This window comes from Eptesicus fuscus, chromosome 18 (assembly GCF_027574615.1).
Source record: "Eptesicus fuscus isolate TK198812 chromosome 18, DD_ASM_mEF_20220401, whole genome shotgun sequence".
Lineage (NCBI taxonomy): Eukaryota > Metazoa > Chordata > Mammalia > Chiroptera > Vespertilionidae > Eptesicus > Eptesicus fuscus.
In genome coordinates this window covers 3,831,192-3,855,010 of record NC_072490.1, presented here as the reverse complement: position 1 = coordinate 3,855,010, position 23,819 = coordinate 3,831,192, and the positions used below count along the sequence as shown (strand labels likewise).

Here is a 23,819-nt window from a genome sequence, read left to right as displayed (position 1 = left end):
AGACCCGCATGAAAAATTCAGAGCACATTGAATAGGAAATAGACAAACACACCTCTGACTCTGGAGGGAAGAAGAGATTTCTCGAATATGACAGAATATTTGCCTTCATTGATGTGAAGCACTTCTGTTTGACCGAATTTAACGAGATGAGTAAAGTTACAAGCTCCCCATGGGGAGAAGGTATGTTTAACACTACCACCGGCAAAGGGTTAATATCCAGAGTTTAAAGTATTCCCACAAATCTAAAGTAACAGGGGAACATTTCCGGAAGACTTTTGAGTAGGAAAGACAAAGAACCCGTATCTCTTCAATGTATAAAGAGATGGTCAAGGCATCAGTGAGGGAAATAGACAAAGTAAAACTAAAACCTCACACTCTCCCCAACCCACCAGCCTGGCAGACGTTTCGAAGCCTGCATTTATTGCAGGATAGATAACGTAAGTAATATAAATACATGTACCCCGGGGTGTTCACCCTGGACGCCCTGACCCCGTGGCGGCCATGAACGAGTTACAGCTGCTGCCCGTGGGCTCCCGGGAACACGGCTGCGAGTAAGCGGCCCGCCACAGGACGCAGACAGTGGGTCTGTCTTTACAAAGTTCAAAGCAGCTCGGAGGGAGCAGACACTAACGCACCTGACAAGTCATCAGGAAACCAAAATTTAATTGTAATTCCCCCCTGCGAGGCGGGGGTTAGAATCAACAAGGAATAGCAGATTTCGAACGTAAGAATATTCCTTCCCTCCGACCCAGGTCTTCATTGTCTCGTGATTCTTTCTTGCAGATATCCCGTGAGTATTCTTTTGCCGCTATTTAAACTGAATGATGAAAACTTGAGGCTAAAAATCAGCCTACCATCTCGTGTAAAAACCCCAAGGATATGTCACACACGCCCCAGATGAAGGGAGGAGGAGATTGGCATCGTCAGCAAGGACTCACGGACGTGGGGTCTGAACTGAGATGGGCATTTGCAGGCGGGCAGAGGGCAAAGGGCATCCACACAAGTTCCAGGGTGGGGCAGTGAGCAGAGTGGAAATTATGTCATTTCTTTGCCCATTGCTTCCTCCATCACACAGATCGTCCTTCATCAAACTACCCTGTGTTTTCAAACCGCGAATCCGGGGCACGTGGAGTCGGCTCAGGAATGGCAGGGCAGCTGGGCGGTGCGCTGGGGTGTCTGTCAGGGCTCTGAGGAGTGTCGCCCAGGTGGATGAGCCCCCACGTTGAGCAGCCGCGATGCGCTGGGGCCACGCTAGGCCTGACATGGTCGGGCAGTGTGCTTCGGGGCACTGCCTGCAGGCGAGGTGCTGACAGCCATGCTGTGAGGGGAACGGGTGCCGAGGTCTAGGCCATCCGGAGGAAAAGGTCACTTCAGGGTGGAGACGAGGGCGTGAGCGTGCGTGTCACCGGGAAGGAGGTCTTGCACGGAGCCTGGAGGGCGCATGGTCCTTACCTCCTGGGTAAGGAAAGGAAGTGCATTCCAGAAAGGAAAGAAAAAGCCCAACACCCCCCTGATGGACGGTACCCTCGGGGTGAACATATAAATGACCCTCCAACCAGGACGCTTGGCGGGGGGAGGCCACTGCGGATGATGGTAGGGCAGCAGGTGTGAGCCCGGCAGCGTCCTGGGCGCACAGACGATGGAGTGATTGTCCCTCTGACAGGTTGACGTGGAGGCTAAATCAAACATGTGAAAATGCTTCATGTTGTTAAAAATACACGCAAGAGGCCAGGTTCCACCGTCCGTCAGCGTGGAGCGAGGTGGCTCCCGTGGAGTGCACAGCCAAGTGTGAGCTCACTGCCACCGAAAACGGAAACACGTCGTGCAGCAGAATTCGGCAAGTTGCTGCTTTGTTGCTACTTTGTTTCTCCCCCAACGGTGGCCTTTGGTTAACGCGGCTTGTGTAACATTGTGTCTCGAGAAAGAGGGCTGGTTCGCTATTTCAGATTGGCTGGGGAGCAGGAGCCTGTGATGTTTGCAGATGGCAGAGGAATCAGGGAAGAAAACTTTGCAGCAAAGGCCCTCACAGTTGGAACCTGGCTTTCCTCTGCGCCTTTGGCAATTTCCCTGTCTCGGAGAAGCGGATTGGGCCCTGGAGTGACAAGCCCCTCCCTCTGGTTGAAGGACAGAGCAAGGAAGCATGGACCGATGAGGTGGTTTCGGACACCTTCCCAGCTGCACATTGTGGGTGTTCAGGCTGGCGCGGGGGTGAAGAAGCAGCAGGAGAAATGCGGGGCGAGCCTCGGACACCCCCTGACCTCGCGTCCTTCCGCTCACTCCCTGGACTGAGACTGCCCTTTCCAGTCTCAGAAGAGGGACCCAGACCCAGAAAACGTTAAGAAGTGTGGACTTGTCCCTTGCATGGATGTCCCCCAAGGACGTGGGGCGTTCCTTCCGGCGGGCACACAGCTCCCCTCTCTGGACAGAAGCCAGGGTCACAGGCGTGGTTGGCGTGCTTTTGCTGCGAGGTTTGTACTCAGCGTGCGGACCACAGATTCCAAGTCAGAGCGGCCTGCCCCCTCTTCCCTGCTGAGCTGAAACACTGAACAAAGGAAGAAGGCTTTGCTGCAGCAACCCCCTTCTCCCCGGAGAGCTTCCCAGCCAGGCCCGCTCTGTGCACCTTCGAGCGTCCCCGCGCAGGCCAGGGCGCCTGCACAGCCTCGGTCTCCCCGGAGTTGCGTCTTCATCCCCTGGGGTTCAGAATCAGCTCCGAGACACCCCGACGTGTCCTGGCCCTTGGGAGTCCCCTTTGTTCCTGGCGGGCACCATCTGTACGTCACCAGCACTTGAGGGCCCTCAAACGGTGAAAACAAATTGCGAATTCGCAAGGGTGGCGTGGGAGCAGGAACCCAGCGCGGTCCGCATCCAAGTCACCGAGTGAGAACCCGGGTGCAGTGCTTTCTCCTGGAAACGCCCCGCATCTCACAGCAAGAACCCCCGTCCCTCTGCCCTTTGTGCATCAACGCGGGCGCAGAGGAGGTTAGGGACCCCCTGCAGAGCATTCTGGTTGAGGTGCCAGGTGGGGACCCACGAGGGAGGCGCTCCCTGTCCCCAAAGCCACTCGGCTAAAGAGACTCACACGTTCTCATTCCTGAATGCCGCTCTCAGCTTGCAGCTCACATTAGTTTGCAATTTCCTCTTTGAGTTCTTAGATTTGTCAGATTAAATTGCTCAACTATCATTTGAAGTGAGAGTTATGGCTGAGACGTGATCCGTTGACTCAAAAAAAAAAAAAAAAAGTCGCAGGCAGGCCGCCAGCGCCCGAGATTCATGTGCGTCTAGACCTGGGAAATAGAACCCGGCTGTTCTCTTTTTATTGCTTATTACTTTCCTGTCGGTGTCAGGACACAGAGAGAATTACTGTCGGGCTACACGCCGCGTCGGGGCCTCATACCCATCTTCTTACCAGCAAACACACACACGCACCAGCAAACACACACGTCCGGTCTCCTGCTTCCGGCCCGCCGGCCCCACCCCTCAGGCTTCTGACATTTTCCATTTTACAGACATAGATGCCAACAGACGTGCGCCACGGTGCTGGGGTGGGCGGGCTCCACGCTCCCTCCACTGCGCGTGAGCAAAGCAAAACCTCCAAGAAAGAAGAAGACTCTTTACTCGAACCCACAGCGTGTATGGCGCCCACAGAGGCTGCGAGGGAGGTTACAGGGCGATCTAGGCAAATAGTCCACAGGGAAGGGGGATTCCTAGGGACGGAGCCTCCTGGAGGAGGCAGGGGGAAGGTTGAATAATTTTGACAAGGAAGAGTGAGGAAGACGTTTTTGGGAAGAGGTGTCCTTTAAGATGACCTTGAAATGTGAGATCTCAACAGAAAGGGCCATCCTTTAAACATCTGTTTTTGTAGATAACCGACTATCCGAAACCCTGCACCGGACTGGCCTGCGTGGTCTCACTTACAACCGTTTACATGATGCGCTCCCGCCCAGGACCCCGCAAAGGGAGCCCCCATTCTCCGACTCCCCAATTTCGTCTGCTCTGGTTTCCTATGTGACCAACTGAGATCATGGACATGTCAGCTCCGGCTACACTCTGGTCATTACCTGATACAATGTATACGATTTGGGAGGGAGGAGGAGGGGACAATGAGATGGTTATTAAATTGTATCCGCTCAGCCTGGCTGGTTTGGCTCAGGGGAAAGAGCATCGGCCTGCGGACCCAAGGGACCGGGTTGGGCATGTACCTGGGAAACTTGTACAGAAACTCGGTTACAGGCTCCTTCCCGGCCCGGGACCTCTCACATCGAAGTTTCTCTCTGTCTTTCCCTCTCTCTTCCACACTCTCTAAAAATCAATGGAAAAATATCCTCGGGTGAGGATTTAAAAAAAAAAAATTGTACCAACTCAAATGATTCAGATGACTTACTGGCTAAGATAAGCTTTCTTTGGAAAGTTATTGGCTATTAACAAAAACAAACAAAAAAGGAGATCTTGTTATGAAAGATTTGCTGTTTAAATGTGTGAGTCCCACTACGAGTCATTCCTTGAGCCAAACACAACAGTCAGATGCTCAGATGATGCAAGTAAACAAACAGCAGAACACAACCCTCGCTGCCTCTCTCACCCGGCGGCCTGACCTGAGCCTCCTGGGCGGCTGACGATGTCTGAGGACCAGCGGCCAAGGGCATCGTCTGGGCCGGCCGTGGTCGAGGCCAGATTGGTCCCTAGGACAGCTCTGCGGTCCCTCAGCTTCGCAGGCGGCCATTTCAGCCATAATATTAAGGACCCATCGAAGCCACACTGCTGCAATGTCATCAAATACTCAGCATCTACCCGTGAGGGGTGCCTTCTGCCACTGCGGAGACCCGTTTAAAGAATGACTGCAGCCCGGCTGGTGTGGCTCAGTGGTTGAGCATCAACCTATGAGCCAGGAGGTCATGGTTTGATTCCCAGTCAGGGCACATGCCCTGATTGTGGGCTCGATCCCCAGTGAGGGGTGTCAGGAGGCAGCCAATCAATGATTCCTTCTCATCATTGATGTTCCTATATCTCTCTTCCTCTCCCTTCCTCTCTGAAATCAATGAATATGTTTTAAAGAATAACTACAACCCCGAAAGGGGTGCACAGAGGAACCCTATTTGGAGAACCTTGTGCAGATGCTCTGGGCTTCATTAATAAGCAAAAAAGCAGACCCGCAGGGAACCCTCTGGGGCGTCATCGGTAGTTAAAGCAGGTGCCACCGTGCGACCACCATCGTGTCTGTAACGGACACGCTGTCCCCGCAGACATCGGTCACTGCCGCGGGGGCAGCTTTCTCCCTCTTCCGGGTAAAGAAAGCCGTGGGCTGGTGCCGCCCCTCCGATGGTTATGCCTTTGGGACGGTTCGGCGGTGCTGATGGCTGTTACGGGCTTTATCTCCTGGCATTCTTCCTCCGCAGGTGGAAGCTCAATGGGACGGATGTCGACACGGGCATGGATTTCCGCTACAGTGTGGTTGAAGGCAGCCTGCTGATCAATAGCCCCAACAGAACCCGCGACGCGGGGACCTACCAGTGCGTGGCCACCAACGCCTTCGGGACCGTGGTCAGCCGAGAGGCGCCGCTGCGCTTCGCCTGTAAGTAGCCGCTGCGTGGCACGGCCAACGTGACGTGGAGTATTGGTGCCGCCGCACCAATGCGCCTTCACACAGTGTCTCTTCATGTCGTATACGATGGCTCACCCTTCTCTCGCGTTCTGGGATTACCGTGTTCGTAGGATAAATTGTAAATCTGCATGTGGGGGTCGCCGTCTTCTGCTTTTCTGACCACTGAGATGGTTGGGTCACGTGATGGTTGGGTTATACGCTGCTCAGTACACACATCAATGAGCACACACACATACTCTGATGTACACACATGTAAGTTCACGTGCACACACATTCCACAAACGCTATAAGGCGTGTGTAGAAACAAGCAAATGAACTGCCATTCACTTACTACTCAATGTGACAAGTGTTTAACCAGAAAGCCCAGTTAGAGAAGACCATGATAGTCTATTATTTCTACAATTCTCTCTTTTTTTCTTATTATAGAAATTAGGGACATTTTAATGACAACGATGATAACAGAAAGCGGACGTTACCTTTCTGTGACACCTTTCATATTTCTCGTTGAGAGCACTTAAAAAACAACCTGCCACCTCTGAAGACCACCAGCTCATAAAAGTTCGGGAGACTGCGACTATGGAAGGAAGTGGGAGTTGGGAGTAGCGCGGGGCAAATGAAACCCACAGGCAAGCGCGGCAAGTGCGCGGGGGCGGGGGGGGGGGGGGGAGCGGCGTGCCTGGGGGGGCACAGAGGCTGCGGGGTTGGCAATCACCCGGTTTTGAGGGTTTATGTATTTGCATACGATCGTATATTTCCTTGTGTGAAATCCCCACTCATAGAGCACGGCAGTAATGTCAAAGGTTTTATAGTTACAAAGTCTGACATCAGTAACACTAGGATATTCTCATGAACTAACAGCACCAGCTACACCTGTCCAGCGCGGAATCTATTCTTGCCACTTGGCGGCGTTTTTCTTAGCCGGGAAGTGAATTTGCCGAGTCCTAGGCGTGTGTGGGACTCGGGGACCACTTTGTTCGTGAATGTCTCCCCAGCACGCGTGGGTGTGCAGAATGACGGTGGGGCATGTGCCCAGCTGAGGGTTTATTCCTCTTGGTTTCATACAAGTCTCATAGCCATACTTACGTTCAGTAATGACAGATGAATTTTGTTGGGTTCATTTTGGAAAATAATCATAGAATCAATGGCGCTTAGTGTAGAAAAAAATCTCTGTATTCAATTACTCTTGTACTGATTTGATTTTTAGATTTCATCGTGTAGGAAGTTTTTCTAAACAACAGTGCTCTAACCACAGCAACAAAGGGATTGACTTAGCTATTACCGACTTTTAGTTTTTCGACCTTATGACACTTAAAAAGCAAATTACCAAGGCTTACGACTACCCTGGTGTAGAAACCCAGGCACTTCTGCTACCAAAAGGCCAATCTGCAGGACAGACGCTCATGGAAATGCAGGGCGTTAGCCACAGCGGAAGCTCCGCCACTCACTTTGTGGGCGAGGGGGCCCGAGGGCCGGTGTCTGGGACCCACCTGCTCGGCCCCCCTCAAGTGTGACGTGGGCATCCTGTCCCCAGAATCCTGGGCTGACCGCCACCCCGCTTCAAACATTCTACAGCTAGAGAGCTCAGGCTTCCCCTCAAAGCATCCATCCGACCCACCCCGACCGCCTGGTCGGTCCAGAGCACAAAGCTCACCCGGCACCTCCGCCTTCAAACGGCTGAGCCGCTCCTTTCCCCATCGTCCCTCCCTCCCGGTGCTCGCTCACTGCGGGGCTCTCGCTGGCCCTTTAAAGCCGTGGTCATGGCCCTTTATCCCGTAATTCTTCTCCCTCCAGGTACTTAATTCACAGCCATCTTCTACACAGCACCCCAGTCCTGCTCCCTGTGACCACAGAGGACTGCACTCCGTTCCCCCGGTGCTTTGCCCTTGAGAAGGAAGCGGGGACAGTGGCCTCCCACGTTGGGGACTTGCTCTCAGGAACGCCCCCGACACTGACAGTCCCGTGTTCTAACCTGGTTCTGAACACGCAGTGACGTGAAATCTGAGGATCGATTTCTCATCGGTGCCTCTGCACCCTGAGCCACCCAATGGTGCCATCACCCTAAGCTAAGAGGCTCGTGTTACCCCCCTTAGTCACCTCCGGAACAGTGACCCTGGTGTCATCCACGCTGAAATTGTTCTCAGTCTTTCTTTATCTGACATATTGATCCTCCTCCTTCAGTGTCAGATGAACTCGGACAGGCGTGTGTCCCATCCGATAACTGATACAATGTGTTGACCAGGACGGGGCTGCCTGCCAAGGAGACAGCGCCCCCTAAGATGAGACTGAACTTGACAATCATACTGTTCGCATATTCTTCACTTAGCAGCAAGTTTACCCAAACGTGCTACCGCTGACCCCCTCCCGCCTGCTCACGCCGGAGGTCATGAGCGTCTTTGCCAAATGCCTCGCTAAGAGCAGGAGGCGAGGTGATCCCAGGCCCCGCCCCTGGGCCTGCGCTTGGCCGGGGTCGCCTTCCACCAGCCATCACTAGCCGCCAGGGCGCCATCTGCTAACCGTGAAAACGGGGTCCCTCCGCGTGCCCGCGGAGCCTTCGGCGGCACTGAGTGAACCCGGTGCATGGCCTCAGTGTGGCTCCTCCCAATGCCGAGCCGTCTTCCGCACCAGGGCCTTGGCCCGTGGGTTCTCTGCCCCACACGCTTTTGTCCTGCTCCCCACGGCTCCCTTCCCGGTCCTTAGTTTTCGGGTGGGTGTGGCCTCCTAAGAAAGTCCCCACAGCACCCGCTTTGTTCCTCCTCCTCCCCATACGCTGCCTTCCCGCCTCTCTGCCTGCACAGCAGCATCCTCTATGTCCCTGAGTAGGACTTGCCCTGGGATGATTGTGTGAGTGTCTTTATTTCTCACTAGTGGCCCGGTACATGAAATTCATGCATGGGAGGGGGGGTGTCCCTCAGCCCGGCCTGCACCCTCTCCAATCTGGGACCCCTTGGGGGATGTCTGACTCCCTGTGGGATCGGGCCTAAACTGGCAGTTGGACATCCCCCTTGCAATCCGGGACCGCTGGCTCCTAACCACTCGCCTGCCTGTCTGCCTGATCGCCCCTAACCACTCTGCCTGCCAGCCTGCTTGCCCCCCAACTGCCCCCCTGCCAGTCTTCTCACCCCTAACTGCCCCCCCTGCCAGCTTGCTCACCCTCAACTGCCCCCCCTGCCGGCCTGATCGCCCCCAACTGCCCCCCTTGCAGGCCTGCTTGCCCCCCACTGCCCCCCACTGCCAGCCTGCTCAGCCCCAACTGGCCCCCGCTGCTGGCCTGCTCGCCCCAACTGCCCCCCCCCCCCCGCTGGCCTGATCACCCCCAATTGCTCTCCCCTCCTGGCCTGATCAGCCCTAACCACCTCTGCCTTGACCCCGCCACCATGGCTGTCCGGAAGGTCTCCTGGAAGGTCTCCTGGTCTAATTAGCATATTACCCTTTTATTAGTATAGATGATTGGACTCTTAAGAGAGTCTGTGTGCTAAGCCGTGACTCCTGGGCCCAGCCTTGTGTCCCCCGAGTCTGGGACACTTTGTACGCGTGAAGAAAGGAATTCCTTTACTCATCGCCTACACAGCGACACAACTAAGAAAACACACGCGTAAGATGGTTTGGGACGATGTCTTTTTTTTTTTACCCCACACCCTTTCTATCCTAGTCATTTTCTGGAGAATTTAACCTCTTGACCATCCATTCATAGTTTTTAGACTTCCCTTTTTCTATTCTTTTTCATTAAAAAGAAGATAAAAGATAGGCCTGTATTCAAAAGTCCTTTTTAAATGGTGGGAATGAGACACTTCTCCTTGGCAGTGTAAGATGAAGCAAGACAATGCCATCTTTTGAACGTTCCCGCGTCGTTGCTTTCACGCGGAGCGTTCTCGCAATCGCGGGGAGAGGAGCGTTGCCTTTGACCACCGACTGGACGGTAATATGCAGGAGAGAATACCTCTTTATTGAAATCACAGGATTTTAGGGCGGAAACACGCTCCCGGGTTTCCTGGCCTGTATCTTCTTTTTAAAAAACGCCATTGAAGATGGGAGTGACTGCATTCCTCGCTGTGAATTGTGCAGTTAATCCCTGACAGTCGAGGAGCGTCGGCCTGCGCCCCAGTTCAGCGCACCCTGTGTCAGACCCGCCGCCTTCACAAGCAACACATTATTCTTCTTTCTCCACAGGCCACCACTGCAAATCTCATTTAAATACTTCCATCCTTGTACCTGGAAGGGAATCCTAGGAGTTACACTGTCATTCTTATTTGATGGGTTATTTTTTTTTTAAATTGTCTTCATGCTGCTTTTGTAGACAGAACTTGGCAACCTCTTGCTTTTAGCATTTGAAAAGAAGGAATTCACATAAGCAAAACTTCTATTCATGGAGAGCATGCCTTTAAGAGCCTGCCCCTCCCCCAGTTTCTTCATTCAATATCTTTGAGCCCGAAATCCTTCCTAGATTAGACAGACAGAGCGTGACTTAAGTCACTCTTGATGAGGTGCGGGCATTTGCATGAGCAAACAGGGTTGTAATATAATGTGGAGCTCACTGCGTTTCCCCTGGTCCCCTGCAGGCTTAGGCCAGCCGCAGTCCCTTCTCTGTCACTTGGCCTGTTTCTCATTGCGGGCCACCAAACCCTCTGTCCTTCACTCCCGTTCCGCCTGGGGCGAGAGGGCTCGATTGATTCATCTGCCAGGGTGGGCCCCGTGCCTGGCACTGAGTAAACTTGCAGTAATAGCTGCTGAGTAAGTGAATAAATAGGAAGATTTGGACGTTCGAGTCGCCCGGCTGTGTTTGGGCCCTGAGGTCAGGACCTTCCGATGGCCCGGGGAGTGGGGAGTGCCTGGAGGTGGGTGCGGGCATTTCCACCAGGCCGTGGGGAAGACAGGTGCCCTCTGAGTTCCAGATGAGGGGATGCGTGGGTGGGGCCGAGGCGTAGCCTAATAAAGAAGTTCCTGTGTGGAAGGCACCAAACCTGGTATGGAGGGTTCCTGGGCCCTAAAAACTTGGCCTGGGAGCTGAGTCTGTGTAGAAGGAAGAGCTACAGCCCATCACCTGGCTGCCCCACCCCAGTCCCCCACCTGCCCCGCCCTGCCTGCGTCCCCTGGGGAAGGTGCTGGGTCATCGTTGCAGAACTCCTATGCAGTGACTCAGCAGGCGGTTCTGTTCTCTGATGTGTAGAAATGGATCTCTTTTAAGTAAATTGCAATGCGTGCTTATATACTTACAAAATATCCCAATCACTTGATGTTTTAAATTGGAAAGTGGGCTTGAGACACGGAGAGACCACTGCCCGAGACGAGAAGGCCTGGGATGGAGCCCTGTGCTCCGTTTCACTTTGGCCCCACAGTGTCCCTAAGGCTCCGCCTTCCTGCCCATCCGCAGGGGGTGCCCAAGCTTCCCTCTCAGGCTGTTCTGAAGATTAAATTACAAATCACACGCAGAGTGCCAGGGCAGCTTCTGGCACGAGAAAGTGATATGATAAGGGTTTCTCTACTTTCCTTTCTCTCTTCTCTTCCCCCTTCTTCCCCTCTCTTTCCTGTGTTTTTTTTTTTTTTTTTAAGTAGGAACACTAACGTTTATTAAGAACATAAAATAGTGGTTGAGAGCACAGGCCTGGAGTTACATTATCTGGGCTGCCATTCAGCTTCTCCTGTAACCCTGTGACCTCGGGCGAGGTCCTTCTCTCTGCCTCCGTCTCTTCAGCCATAAAATGGGGTGAATGCCTGGACTTCCTTTTTGTGAGGAGCAAATAAACGGGTTGTAATAAACTGGGTCCCTGCCTGGCACACGTGGAGGGTTTCAGCCTTGTTAGCTCCGATGATTATTCCTACTGTGGTTGTGTTGCTGTACGTCCGGCCTCATTCGAAATGCGCTGGAACCTCTGAGCAGTGTGGTTTTCAGCAGAACCCACAGCATTATTTTAATTTCATGGTGAAGATCTGAGGGTTAGTGAGGTGAGCTGACTTTCGCCACGGGTGCTGTGGACCGGGTCAGGCCACCTGGTCCCCCCTCAGACACCTACAAGGACACCTCACGGATGGAACTTATGTTCAAACCATAGATGTTCGTGGTTGATAAAATGTTTTCCTCTGTAGACACAAGAGTGGATTTTGTAATGTGTTTGCAGCCTTTGATGTAGTACATTCGTCATTCTTTTTTTTGCTTTTGATTTTTTAGTTGTAGGCTTCCTTGATGCGGCCATAATGTTGATTTACTGTTAACATCCAGAAGTGTAATGGTGTACACTGCAATCTTGCATACCTTTGTGACTTTAATTTTAATATAATTGGTCTCAGGTTCCATAATGAGAATAATTAATAACAATATTTCTGCTCCAAAAGGTAATATGCAAATTCCCAAATTATTGCAAGGAGGCGGTGAAACATCCTGGATATTGAAATTTTATGGTAAATAACTGTGGGTTGGTAAATGGTATATCCCCCAGCGGTGAATGACATATTATTATAAGTTTCCTTACTCCCCGTCATTCCTCCCTCACGTGGGAAAAAGGGGCACCTTCCATGCACAATATGAGGGAGAGTTCTCAGGAGCATCATCCAATCACTCCACTTCCTTGCCTGGCACCCTGATTGCCGCACACGCCTCGTTCTGGACCGTCTTCCTGGAAGTGCGGCTGTTTTCTAACAGTCCGGGTCTTCAAAACAGAAGACGGATGCTACTCATCATCCCGGGTGGTGGGTGACTGTAACCCACAGGCAGGTACACCCTCCACAGCCATCCTGCCCCATTAAAGCATTCACTCATCAGGCTGCGTGGCTGCGGGGGAGCTGGCGTTGCCGTGGCCACCGGCAGGGTGCGCTGTTGAGAAGCAGGGCGGGTTGACGTCTCTGCTTATCTCTGAGGTGCCTCGCCGGGGGTGGGGGCGGGAGAGGAACCGAGGCAGGAGCACTGCGTACCCTGCGTGTCCATCTCCTGAGCCTGCGTCAGGGAAAGGGGATGGAGGACAGGAAGGGTGGGAAAAGGAGAGGAAGGAGGGAGATACACAAAGGGTACCTTTGGGTGCAAAAGGTACCCAGGTTGGCCTTCCCTGTTGACCTTGAGCAGTGAATTCCCAAGGAGGAAGTATCTCAATAAGCCACTCCATTCCGAGGCTAACGTCAGTCCGCTTGGTCAGCGATGTGGCAGCCCACAGTTTTTATGGTGAAAATATCTCTTTGAAGCACAGCAGCCGATCGGATAGACTCACTGAAAGAGACCTTTCCCCTGGCCGCTCCAGCAAGCCCTTCCGCGCCCTCATCTCGGGCGCCCTCTGGACACTGCGGTGATCAGAGTGGGCGGAGATTGGGGCCATGGCAACAGAGACCAGAAAAGTGTGTCCCGTTGAGAATGCTGTGCCGCATTCCGCCGGGGCTTATGACGACGTGGTTCCTGGGCCTTGACCATTGTTCCAGTCACAGAAAACTTCAAATGTTCATTGCTTTTAATATTCAGTAATTGGGCCTTAGCTGGTTTGGCTCAGCGGATAGAGCGTCAGCCTGCAGACTGAAGGGTCCCGGGTTCAATTCCGGTCAAGGGCACATGCCTGGGTTGTGGGCTTGATCCTCAGTGGGGTGGCATGCATGATGCAGCTGATCCATGATTCTCTCTCATCATGGGTGTTTCTATCTCTCTCTCCCTCTTCCTTCCTTTCTGAAATCAATAAAAACATAATTTTTAAAATATACTCAATCACTAGTTGATTTTTCATAGCCAAGGAATGAAGTGGGCAGTCAAGCAGAACAATAGCTGGGGTGCCGCGTGTTGGTACTGAGGGAGCTGCTGCGAGAGGCAGTTTTGTTTCTGAGCAGCCGATATTGGCAGAGGCCTGGAGAAGCTATGCGGGAATATTTAGATCAATTAGAACTCAGTCAGCTAAGGAACATTTGGATGGCAAAACTGAAAACATTGATCAGTGGGGGCTTTGATCTTCAATAAAAGAATGAAATTCTCCAATTGAATAGTTGGAAGAAATCAGAGCAAAACTTGCTGAATTTCTGAATGCTTTTGCTAGATTATCCCTGCCACTTGGTATAATACTAGAAAGACAGCAATTGGGACAGTTGGTGTCCAGTGGAAACCTTAGAAGGTGGAAGACTGGTAAGTGCATGGCCGAGCTGTTGGTTCTGGTGACGTGGGTAATTGCGAATTGCGGTTTAGTGAATAATTGAGAGTCACGGGTGTGCAACATCGGTCTTCTTTATGTCGTCCTGGTCCCGTCCACAGAACCTGTTCTGTGCAGACACTAGTAATTGTAGCTGTTAGCTTATCAGGTCTGTCTCCTTCCAGGACAGATGGTGCTTAGCTTTCCCTGACTGACCGCTTTCGCTCAGCATAATGGTCTCCAGGTGCACCCATGTTGTTGCAAGTGGCAGTGCTTCATCTTTCCCTGTGGCTGAGTCTATGTCCCACGTCTTCTGTATCCAGTCCTCTGTCACAGGGCACGTTGGTTGTTTCCATGTCTTGGCCACCATGAATGATGCTGCCATGAAACAGGGGTGCCTCATGTCTGTCCTTCGAAGCCAAAAACATGTGGCGACTCGCTTACACCATCCCAGGAAACTAACAGGGCCACATGGTCTTTCCTGGCCACAGCCATCCAGGATAAGTGACACCACCTGGAATGAGACCCAGGTCAGCTGCCTCTGTCCCGCAGGGAGCAAGGGCGAGAGGAGGCCTTGATGAATGTGGGGGGGCCCTGGGCAAGGCGTGGGCCAGGCTGTGCCTTGTCCTGGGAGTGTGACAGAGGGCCTGTGTGCAGTCTGATCCGATGAGATAACGAGCAGAGCCCTCCCCCCTCCACGGCCGCCTGGAAGCCGGCGGACCCGCCCCTTCTGCAGGGCGGGGATCTGACAGGAGCAGAGGAGCTTGTTGGCCCCACGTCCCTCTCTCTGGGCTTCTTGTTCTAAGTCATTTTCCCTGAATCTGACCCCTTTGTCTGCACTCTGAAGCCCTGGAAACCGGCCATTATCGCACTCAGAGCGTCTGACCTACCTGTGGCCGCGGCAGTCCCACGGCGGTCCCCCGTGCGTCGTTACCGCTCCTGCTGTGACATCGCTTAACCGAGGGCAGGCTCCGAGGTCCCCATCAGCGCAGTGCACGGAGGGCGGGGATCTGAGCAGCCACTGCCCTTGAGCTGACACGCGTTTATGCAGAGCCGGCTGGTTTTCACTCCACGGCTCCGGGCCATCCCCGCAGAGAACAGAGCAGGCTGCAGGGCCAGCGGTTAAGCTCAGATTCAGGGCATCATGAAAAGGAGTGTGTGCGTGTTCCCGTGTGTGCATGTGTGTGCATACGTGCATGTGTGTGTCTGTGTGCCAGTGTGTGCATGCATGTGTGTGTGTGCATGTGCTCTGTGTGTGTGTGTGTGTGTGTGTGTGTGTTCTGAGAACCACATTATTCTATTGGATGTTTTATGGGCAATTAAATTCAGAGGTGGCCCCTAACCTGTGTGAATGACACGGCTCCCAGTCCCCGGTCCGCAGTGCGTGTGTTTAAAGCGCACACTGTGATCAGGGTAGTGATTGGCTGCCAGACACCGGCCCGGGCCTGTGGCATCCGCAGTGCACAGCTTCAGCGTGTGCACGAACCTCTTCCGCAGCGACGCGCGTCCTGCCCCACAGGCAGGCCGGGAGCTGGGCCTCAGCAGCGCGTCCGCATTTCCTCTTAAAGGCGTGAGGGGCCCACGGATGGGCTTGCTTATTTTCAGCTGGTGATTACTTTCTCCGACTTTTTAAAATGCTGTCACCGTCAGGGCGGGTATTTCTGAAGGAATGCCGAATAAATATTTGTGGAATAAATGAAGCTGAAGGAATACCCAAATCGACCAAGGAAAGAGTAGAAGAAAAACAGAACTCCTTTGGTCTTTACCAGCCTAGGAGGTACATTTCCTCTGAAATACTCTATTTCCTTGAACTGAGAAGTACTATTTTTATATTTTTTTAAATTGGAAAGCACTCTCCTATTTCAATAAAGATGGGCATTAAATATAAGTGTTTCTCTTTTCCCTAAAAATCTCATTAAAGAAGTTCAGCCTCACTGTCAATGCCATCTCTTTTTGATAACAGCTTTATTAAGAGATGTCACATACGATAATTCAACAATTTAAGACGTCCAACTCAGTTAGTTCGCAGTATATTCCCAAGGTGGTGCAACCATCACCACCATGGAATTTCCAGAACATTTTCATTACCTTAAAAATATACCCTGTCCTCATGACTAGTCACTCCTGTTCCTCCCACACCCGACACCACGAATGCACTTTCTGTCTATGAATTTGTCCATCTGAACACTTCATATACATGGAATCACGTATATGTGGGCTTTTGTGGCTTGTGTGTTTCACTTAGCATAATGCTACCAAGGTTCATTGATGGTGTAGCATCTGTTAATCCTTCATTTCTTCTTATGGCCAAATAACATGCCATTGGGTGGCAGTAACGCCATTTTGTTTACTCATCCATCAGTGGTCGGACATCTGGGTTGTCCCCACTTTCGAGCTGTTTTGAATAATGCTGCCATGAGCACTGATTTACAGATTTATTTTTATGTTGACATATGTTTTCACTTCTTGGGGCTATATTCCCAGGCGTGGAATTGCTGGGTCAAATGGTAACACCATGTACAACATTTTGAGCAAAGTGAGCAAAGCGTTTTCCGTATTGGCTGTGACATGTTGTAATGCACTAACACTGTGCGGGCTCCAGGTTCTGCACACCCTCGCCAAGCTGTTCATTGCCTCTTTTTTATTTCGGCCATCACAGTGGATATTGAAGTAGTATCATAGTGTGTGTGTGTGTGTGTGTGTGTGTGTGTGTGTGTGTGTGTGTGTACGCGCGCCCTACCTGGGAATCGAACGCATGACCTCTTGGTGCATAGGACGATGCTCAACCAACTCAGCCACACCGCCCGGCTCAGATTGTGGGTTTGGTTTGCATTTCACTGATGGCTGATGATGTGGAACAATTTTTCACGTGTTTTTTGGCCATTGGTAACATCTTCTTTGGAGATATTGTATAATCAGACTTTTTGCCTGTTTTTAAATTGGGTTGTCTTTCCACTGCTGAGTGGTACGCTTTCTTTATAGATCCTGTGTGCAAGTTCCTGATCAGGTATCTGATTTGCAAGTATTTTCTCCCACTCTATAGGTTGTCTTTTTACTCTCATGTTAATGTCATTTGAAGCCCAAAGGTTTTAATTTTGACAAAGTCTAATTTACATTTTCTGTTGTCGTTGCACGTGCTGTTGGTGTCATCGCTAAGAAATCATAGCTCAGAGTCACAAAAACGTACTCCTTTGCTTTCTAATTAGACTTAGAGTTTTTTATCTTGAGTCTAGGTCTATGTTTCCTATTGAGTTCATTGTTGTGTATGTTGGCGTTGGAATCCAGCTTCTTTCTCTCTTCTATTTTTTTCAAATTCATTTCTTTGCATGTGGCTATTCAAGTTGATTCAGCATCATTTGTTGAAAAGATGGTTCTCTCCTCATGGGATGATCTTGTATTTATCAACACTCCATGGTAAGTGTAAGTTTATCTCTGGACTCTTAGTTCCATTCCGTTGATCTCTGTGCCTGCCCTTATGCCAGTACCACACCCCTGATCACGGTAGCTTTATGGTAAGTTTTAAAGTAAGAAGTGTCCAGCCCGGCTGGCGTGGCTCAGAGGTTGAGCATCGACCTAAGAACCAGGAGGTCACAGTTAGATTCCTGATTAGGGCACATGCCTGGGTTGCAGGCTGGGTCCCAGTAGGGGGCGTGCAGGAGGCAGCCGATCAATGATTCTCCTCATTGATGTTTCTGTCTCTCTCTCCCTCTCCCTTCCTCTCTGAAATCAATAAGAATATATTTTTAAAAAGAAGTGTCCATTGATAGCATTATAAGATCAAAAGCATGATGCACATCCCCTAAACCACAGACTCCGGCCTACTCGCCCTACAAACAGAGCATCGGCCTGTGGGCGTGTCATACAAAATTCAAGGTTGAGAAGTTCGGGGCTGGCCGATCTTACTTCACATTTGGAGCCTCACAATCTAATCCACTGTGTCATCCACGGCAAGGCAGAGCTCCTGTTCCCTACTCCCCAGTCTCAGGTCTGTTTTCTCAAACAACCATTCAAACAAGAATACTTGTCTATTGATTGATTGATTGATTGATTGATTGATATTATCAGAGAGAAGGAGGGAGGGTGGGAGAGAAACATAGATTTGCTGTTCAACGTATGTATGCATTCAATGGCTGATTCTTGCATGTGCCCTCACCAGGGATGGGACCGGCAGCTTGGGCGAATGGGGCGATGTTCTAACCAGCTGATCTGATGGCCAGGGCCCTTGTCATTTCTCAGGCTCGGTCACCAGGTACAGGCCAGGCATCGCCTAAGTCCCTGGAGGAGAAGTCTTCCTCTGAGGCACTGGAGTCCTGAACTATTGGCCAAGCCAGCAGACCATGGAGCGTGGGCCAGAGACGTCCAGGAGTCACTCTTCCCAGAGCTGTGGAGAAGCCGTCGCTGCACATTCCGTGGCCGCAGGGGCCTCAGTGGGCTTCCTCGGACCCAGGCCACTCCCGACCCAGGGCAGCGTTCCTCCACCGGGCACGCTCTCAACCCATCTGTCCCGTGTCACCTCACCGGAAACCCCCCGGCGCTTGGCTTCACTCAGCACGTTTTGTTGGGCAGCCAGGCTGGCCGCCGCCTCTTACTGAGCTGCGTCTCCAGATGCATTCATTAAAACTAACCCGTGTTTGCCTTAGCTACTCAGGGCCAGTTGGTGTCTCGTGGAAAAGGAGGTTTCTGAGGCGCTCTCCCTTGCCTGTGAGTGAGCGGTGGTTTTTGGTGTTTTCTTGTTTTTTTTAAATTCTCATTTAGTCATTCCATAGATGGATAATAGAGATAATAATTAGTCCATGGACTACTTCAAGGTGGAAAAACAGCCCTGGCCTATTTGGCTCAGTGTCTGCCCTCGGACCAAAGGGTCACGGGTTCGATTCCTGGTGAAGGGCGTGTACCTGGGTTGCAAATTTGATACCCAGGTCCCGTCGAGGTGCTTCTCCTCCAGAGGCCCAGACCGGGACCGGACAGCGTCCCCCACCCTTCTCCTCGCAGGGGCTCTGTGACCCGCATCTCAGTGCTCCCAGCAGCCCCGCCTGGGATGCGGGGCCCCTGGGCCGGCAGCTGTGGCCGACGCATCGGACACCCAGCCTGCGGCCCGGGTCCCACTCTCCGCTCGGCAGGGGCTCCATAAGGCTCTTCAATGAAGCAGGCGGCCCTCCTAGTATGTTTGTGTTTTTCTTTGGTTAGAGGGAAGAAGAATGTGAAGTCTTGTCCTGTAGCGGCGGGGTGGAGGGGAGTGTGACACCATTTGCTGTTTGCCAAACGAGTGGGAGGCTAGGACACATCTGTATACACATGTCACCCTGGACTGGGGCTTTCAAATGCTGGAATGGAGGTACGCTGGTCAGAGAGCGGCGCTTAGCGATGGAGGGATGTATTGCATCTGCGGGGCCTCGGGTTCACTCCGTGGAGTGTCCCGGCCGTTTCCCGCTCAGGACAGAGCGTGGCACAGCGCCTCCCCCCTCTGACCAGGTGGCCTCGCGCCTCTGAAATGAATGGCAAGTCCCGGACTATGAGCGGTAATCGCACCATCAACATCTCCCCTGCCCTCGGCGGGATGTGAAATAGTTCATATTCAGCCTGTGTTGAAGGTTAAGCCGGGCATCTTTTCTTGGATAATTAATATTTCCACGGAAATCAATGCTGCTGCAGGGAGCGGGCAGGTGATGGGCTAATTGGCTCCTTTCAGTGTGTGGGCCACGCGTTGTCTTTGAGCTGAAATTGTGTTTGTGAGGACACGGGAGCCGCGAGGTGGCTGCTGGATTTGAGGCAGCGCTGTGCTGGGGCGGCAGGAGGGAGGGCAGGGCCGAGGGACGAGATCAGGGCTGAGGGACGCAGGCTCAGCCGAGGGACTGACGCCATGACCACGTGGCAGCCCTCCCCCACGCCACCCCCAGAACCCGGGGCGTGTGCTCGGCTGTGCTTCCTTGTTTGATTGGCTTTTCTAGTAAAAATCCCGAGTGGGGAGCAAAGGTGCTTGTAGATCCCGCTCCTCTGAGCCTCGGACCAGAAAGTGCGGGCAGAGCGGCTGTTGGCTCAGTGTTGAGTGTCCACTCTGGCCCAAAGGCAACCAGTCAACTTGTCTCTCTCACATCCATGTTTCTCTCTCTCCTCCCACACTCTCTCTAAAAATTAATGGGGGGGGGGCGGGGTTTAGAGAAGTAAGATTCCCGCCTCCTGCCTGTATCAGGCAGGTGTGCGTTTGTCTAATGAGGCCTAAGGCAGCGAGAGGCGTGCCACCGCCAGATGCATGTCCGGCTGCCTCCTCGGCGGCGGGTTTGGCCACTCGGTGTCTGTGCCTCAAGGTCTGCCGTTGCCGACGTGCAGCCCTGATGCCCCGTCTGCGACCAGGCAGGGCCCCGACCGCCTCTGGCAGCGGCCAAGCAGGAGGACCAGCCGGCACCTCAGGTCACGCGGGACCCTCAGCTTCCCCACTCACTGGGCATCCCGGCCCGGCCCCAGCAGCCAGCCGGGCGGGCTCTGTGGGGCCACAGGATGGGGTGGCTGCCACGTGGCGTGTCCCCTGGACAAACAGAGTCACGGACTCTCATTCTACGTGGGAAGCACTTGCCTAAGACGTACATCCTTTCACCCACAGCACACATCCTTCCCCACGTGACCAGCGTTTTTCGGAACCGCATCCTATGGTTTCTCTCTGCAAAAGCTCTGGGAATATGTACAGCTCATCCAGTGATTGAATCCATTACTACGTCTTTGTATTGTAATGCAGTAATTTTCTCCCTGATAGTACCTCTCTGCTAGTTTTAAGGAAAAAGAAAAACTTTTTAGAAATATTTCATATCATCTATATTATATACTAGAGGCCCAGTACACGAAATCATGCACAAGTGGGGTCCAGCTGGCCCGCCCCAATGAGAAGCTGATCTGGCCAGGCCGGCGGGAGGGAGGGGCCGCCCCCACCCCCATTGGGCTGGTTGGCCAGCTGCAGTGCACATCGTCGCAACTGGTCATTCAGGTTGTTCCAGCATTCTGGTCACTTGGCTTTTATATAGATAGATAGGAAAAAACCATGATACAATTGCATGAAGATTTTCTGTTTGAAGACTGAAACAGTATTCCTCCAGGCCAAACAAATTAAATTATCTTTTCAAGTGGGAACCCACCAATATGATCTTTTAAAAGCAAATTTGTACCCTAACTGGTTTGGCTCAGTGGATAGAGCATCAGCCTGTGGACGAAAGGGTCCAAGGTTCGATTCCAGCCAAGGACACCTGCCTGGGTTGCGGGCTCCCCCCAGTAGGGGGCAGGCAGGAGGCAGCCAATCACTGATTCTCTCTCATCATTGATGTTTCTATCTCTCTATCCCTCACCCTTCCTCTCTGAAATCAATAAAAACATTTTTTAAAAAACAAAAACATTTGTGCCTGAAAGTCTCCCAAGTGCTTGGACCCAAGAGCCCTCCCGTCTCACGACTCTTTCCCCGGTTTGCAGCCCTCTGAGCCCATTAGGGTCTCTGTTGCTTGCACTCATATCTGTTACCAAGTTTTTAATTTCCCCTAGCTGCAGCCGCATTTAATAAACGCCGTTTCAGACAGGAAATGGAACCACCACAGTGATGAACTCCTCTCCCCTCGCTATTAAAGGAATCTGGTTTTATGGCGCTGATCCTTTTCCACGGATCCCAATGCCCGGAACAGCTGGTGCCGCCGGGCGCAGTAGAACGGGGTGCCGGGAGGAAGAGCTCTCGGTGATAGCTGACTTGTGGTGGGAGAGCCTGAGGGCTCTGACCAGGCAGATCCAGAGCACTTTCTCTGTGGCGGTAGCCAAGGCAAATGGCTCGTACCGCTGTGCCGCTGAGGACGGTCATGTGACTCCCAGGGCTGCAGCGCTGCCTCACACAGGTGTGCCACAATCAACCTCATCACTGTTGCTATTCGTTGCTAAGAAACCAATTATAATCGCAGCTCCTGTGTGTTACCAGTTAGCCTCTGAATGCCTCATGGTGGCGTTTATTTCCCTCAGATGAGTCAGCGGTCCTGGTTTTAAGTGAAATTGACAAGGGAAGCATCTTCAGAAAGCGAGCCGTGTCTGTGTTGTTTTTACCTGAGTGGGGGCAGTGGGTGTAATGATTTTTACTGACAGCGACTTATTGAAATGACTGGAGCCTTAAGACAGGTATTCATTTCTCGCCGTTGGTTAGTAAGTCATTTGTGCTGTTTTGTGAATCATCCTGCTGAGTGAGAAGGGCAGTAACTATGGAGTGAGGTTGGCCGGGGTTCAGATCGCAGCTCTGTGACTTAGGAGACGTGGCCCACTTTGAAGCTTCACATCCAGATTTTAACTTTAATTACGTGTTTTCATGTCCTCAAAACCTCGGAGTTCCCTTCAGGAGAGTGGGCATAATAATATGTACCTGGCAACATTACAGGAAGAATAAACGGGACAATGTGTTTGAGGTACCTAACAGTCACACAAGTTAAGGCGGTTAATCTTATGGTTAACAACTAAGATGAAGGCGAGGGGCAGTCTTAGGATACTTGTAAAACCTTCATAAAATAAATGACTAAGCCCTAACTGGTTTGGCTCAGTGGATAGAGTGTCGGCCTATGGACTGAAGGGTCCCAGGTTCGATTCCTGGTCAAGGGCATGTACGTTGGTTGCGGGCACATCCCCAGTTGGGGGTGTGCAGGAGGCGGTTGATCAATGTTTCTCTCTCATCCATGTTTCTAACTCTCTATCCCTCTCCCTTCCTCTCTGTGAAAAATCAGTAAAATATATTTTTAAAAAAGTAAAAAAATGAATGACGAATAAGGTAGATTAGCGGTGTATTACTTCAAATCAGTGCAGTATGAACCTTTAGTAGGCCATACGGAAATCCAGCAGTGGTGTGATAACTCGTTAATTTATTCATTTACTTGAAGAGCGAGCTGACCGCTATTCCTCTGTGATTGTACACTCACTGGTACAAACGTGAAACAAAGGAGGGAGGTCTAATCCCACCAGCTGGAAAGGGCAGCACGTGACCGAGAGGAAATGCGGGCACGCCTGCCTCACGCTTGGAGGGCCGCGTATGGGAGTGTTGTCCGTGAGGATAAGGTAAGACTAATGGCCCTGCAGATGCACATGGCGAGGGCCACAGGGCGATACCGCATGTGTGTAAGCATGTTCAGTTCACGCTGCGCTTATCCTTTCTGGTGTGAGACACGTAGTGCCGTGAGCTTCTGAGAAGCCCTCCCCCCACCTCTCCCGCCACCAGAAACACATCTGGAATCTCCAAAGGGCCCTGAACCCCAACCACAGTGTGTCCACAGGAAGAAGTTCCCTGTTAAGCATTGGGGTTCTGCTCACGAATCAAGGCCTTAAGAAAAGTAGTTTCCCCGGAAGAGAATCTGGATTCAGAGTTCTCTTAAAAACATGGAGTTTTCAGCGGGTCTGGCTGCCCTGGCGCTCCTCGGGGTGGGCAGGTGCGTCCACCACTTTGGTCTCCGTCCGTCTGCGTAGGGAACACACAGTGAAACCCAGCCGACGGCTCTCACTTCAGTGTTTGCTCTGCCCCCATAGCACTCCAATCCCGGGCTCACGCTGGTGAAAAAACACCCCTGTCAGATCCGCAATAACACAAGTTCATTTCCTGGCAGGGAGCGCGGCCATGCTGCTCATCCCACAGAATCATAGTCGTCAAGGCTCCTGCCTCGTACATTCTAGTTCTTTGCTGATTCTAATTATCTCTCGCAATCCCCAGCCCAGGTTATGTCAAATAGTTTGATCTACATTACTAGTAAGTACCCGCTGAGCATATGACACTGTACCAGGTACTCGGGAAAGCAGGTGGTAAATTAGATACAGTCCTGCCAACCTGTCTGATGAGTAGGACAGGGAGAAAGAAAGAAATGCATGGAGTACTTAGCTTACATAAAAAGGAACGAAACCAATATTCCATGAGATTTTCATTAGAAAGGGACCAGGACCGAGGCAGGTCTGCCCCAGCATGGTCTGGAAAGTGTGGGTTCTTGACTTTGTGTAGGAAAGAATTCAAGACATGCGTCTACGTGATTTTGAAGCTGCAACAGTGAAACAAAGGAAGGGCTTAAGATAGAAGAGGCAAGATCATAGCAATAGGAGGGAGCCTAGACTGGGCTGCCTAGACTCAGGAAAGGATGTCACAGGAACAG

At 52.0% G+C, this 23,819-nt stretch overlaps 1 protein-coding gene across 1 annotated transcript in view; it reads left to right on the top strand.

The window, feature by feature from the left end:
* The window catches only part of CNTN4 (contactin 4), a 191,722-nt gene that overhangs the window by 57,475 nt on the left and 110,428 nt on the right, over positions 1-23,819 (top strand). The window contains exon 3 of the mRNA XM_008155009.3: positions 5,394-5,569. Within this exon, the coding sequence (XP_008153231.2) occupies positions 5,394-5,569 (176 nt within the window). The remainder of the gene's footprint in view (positions 1-5,393; positions 5,570-23,819) is intronic.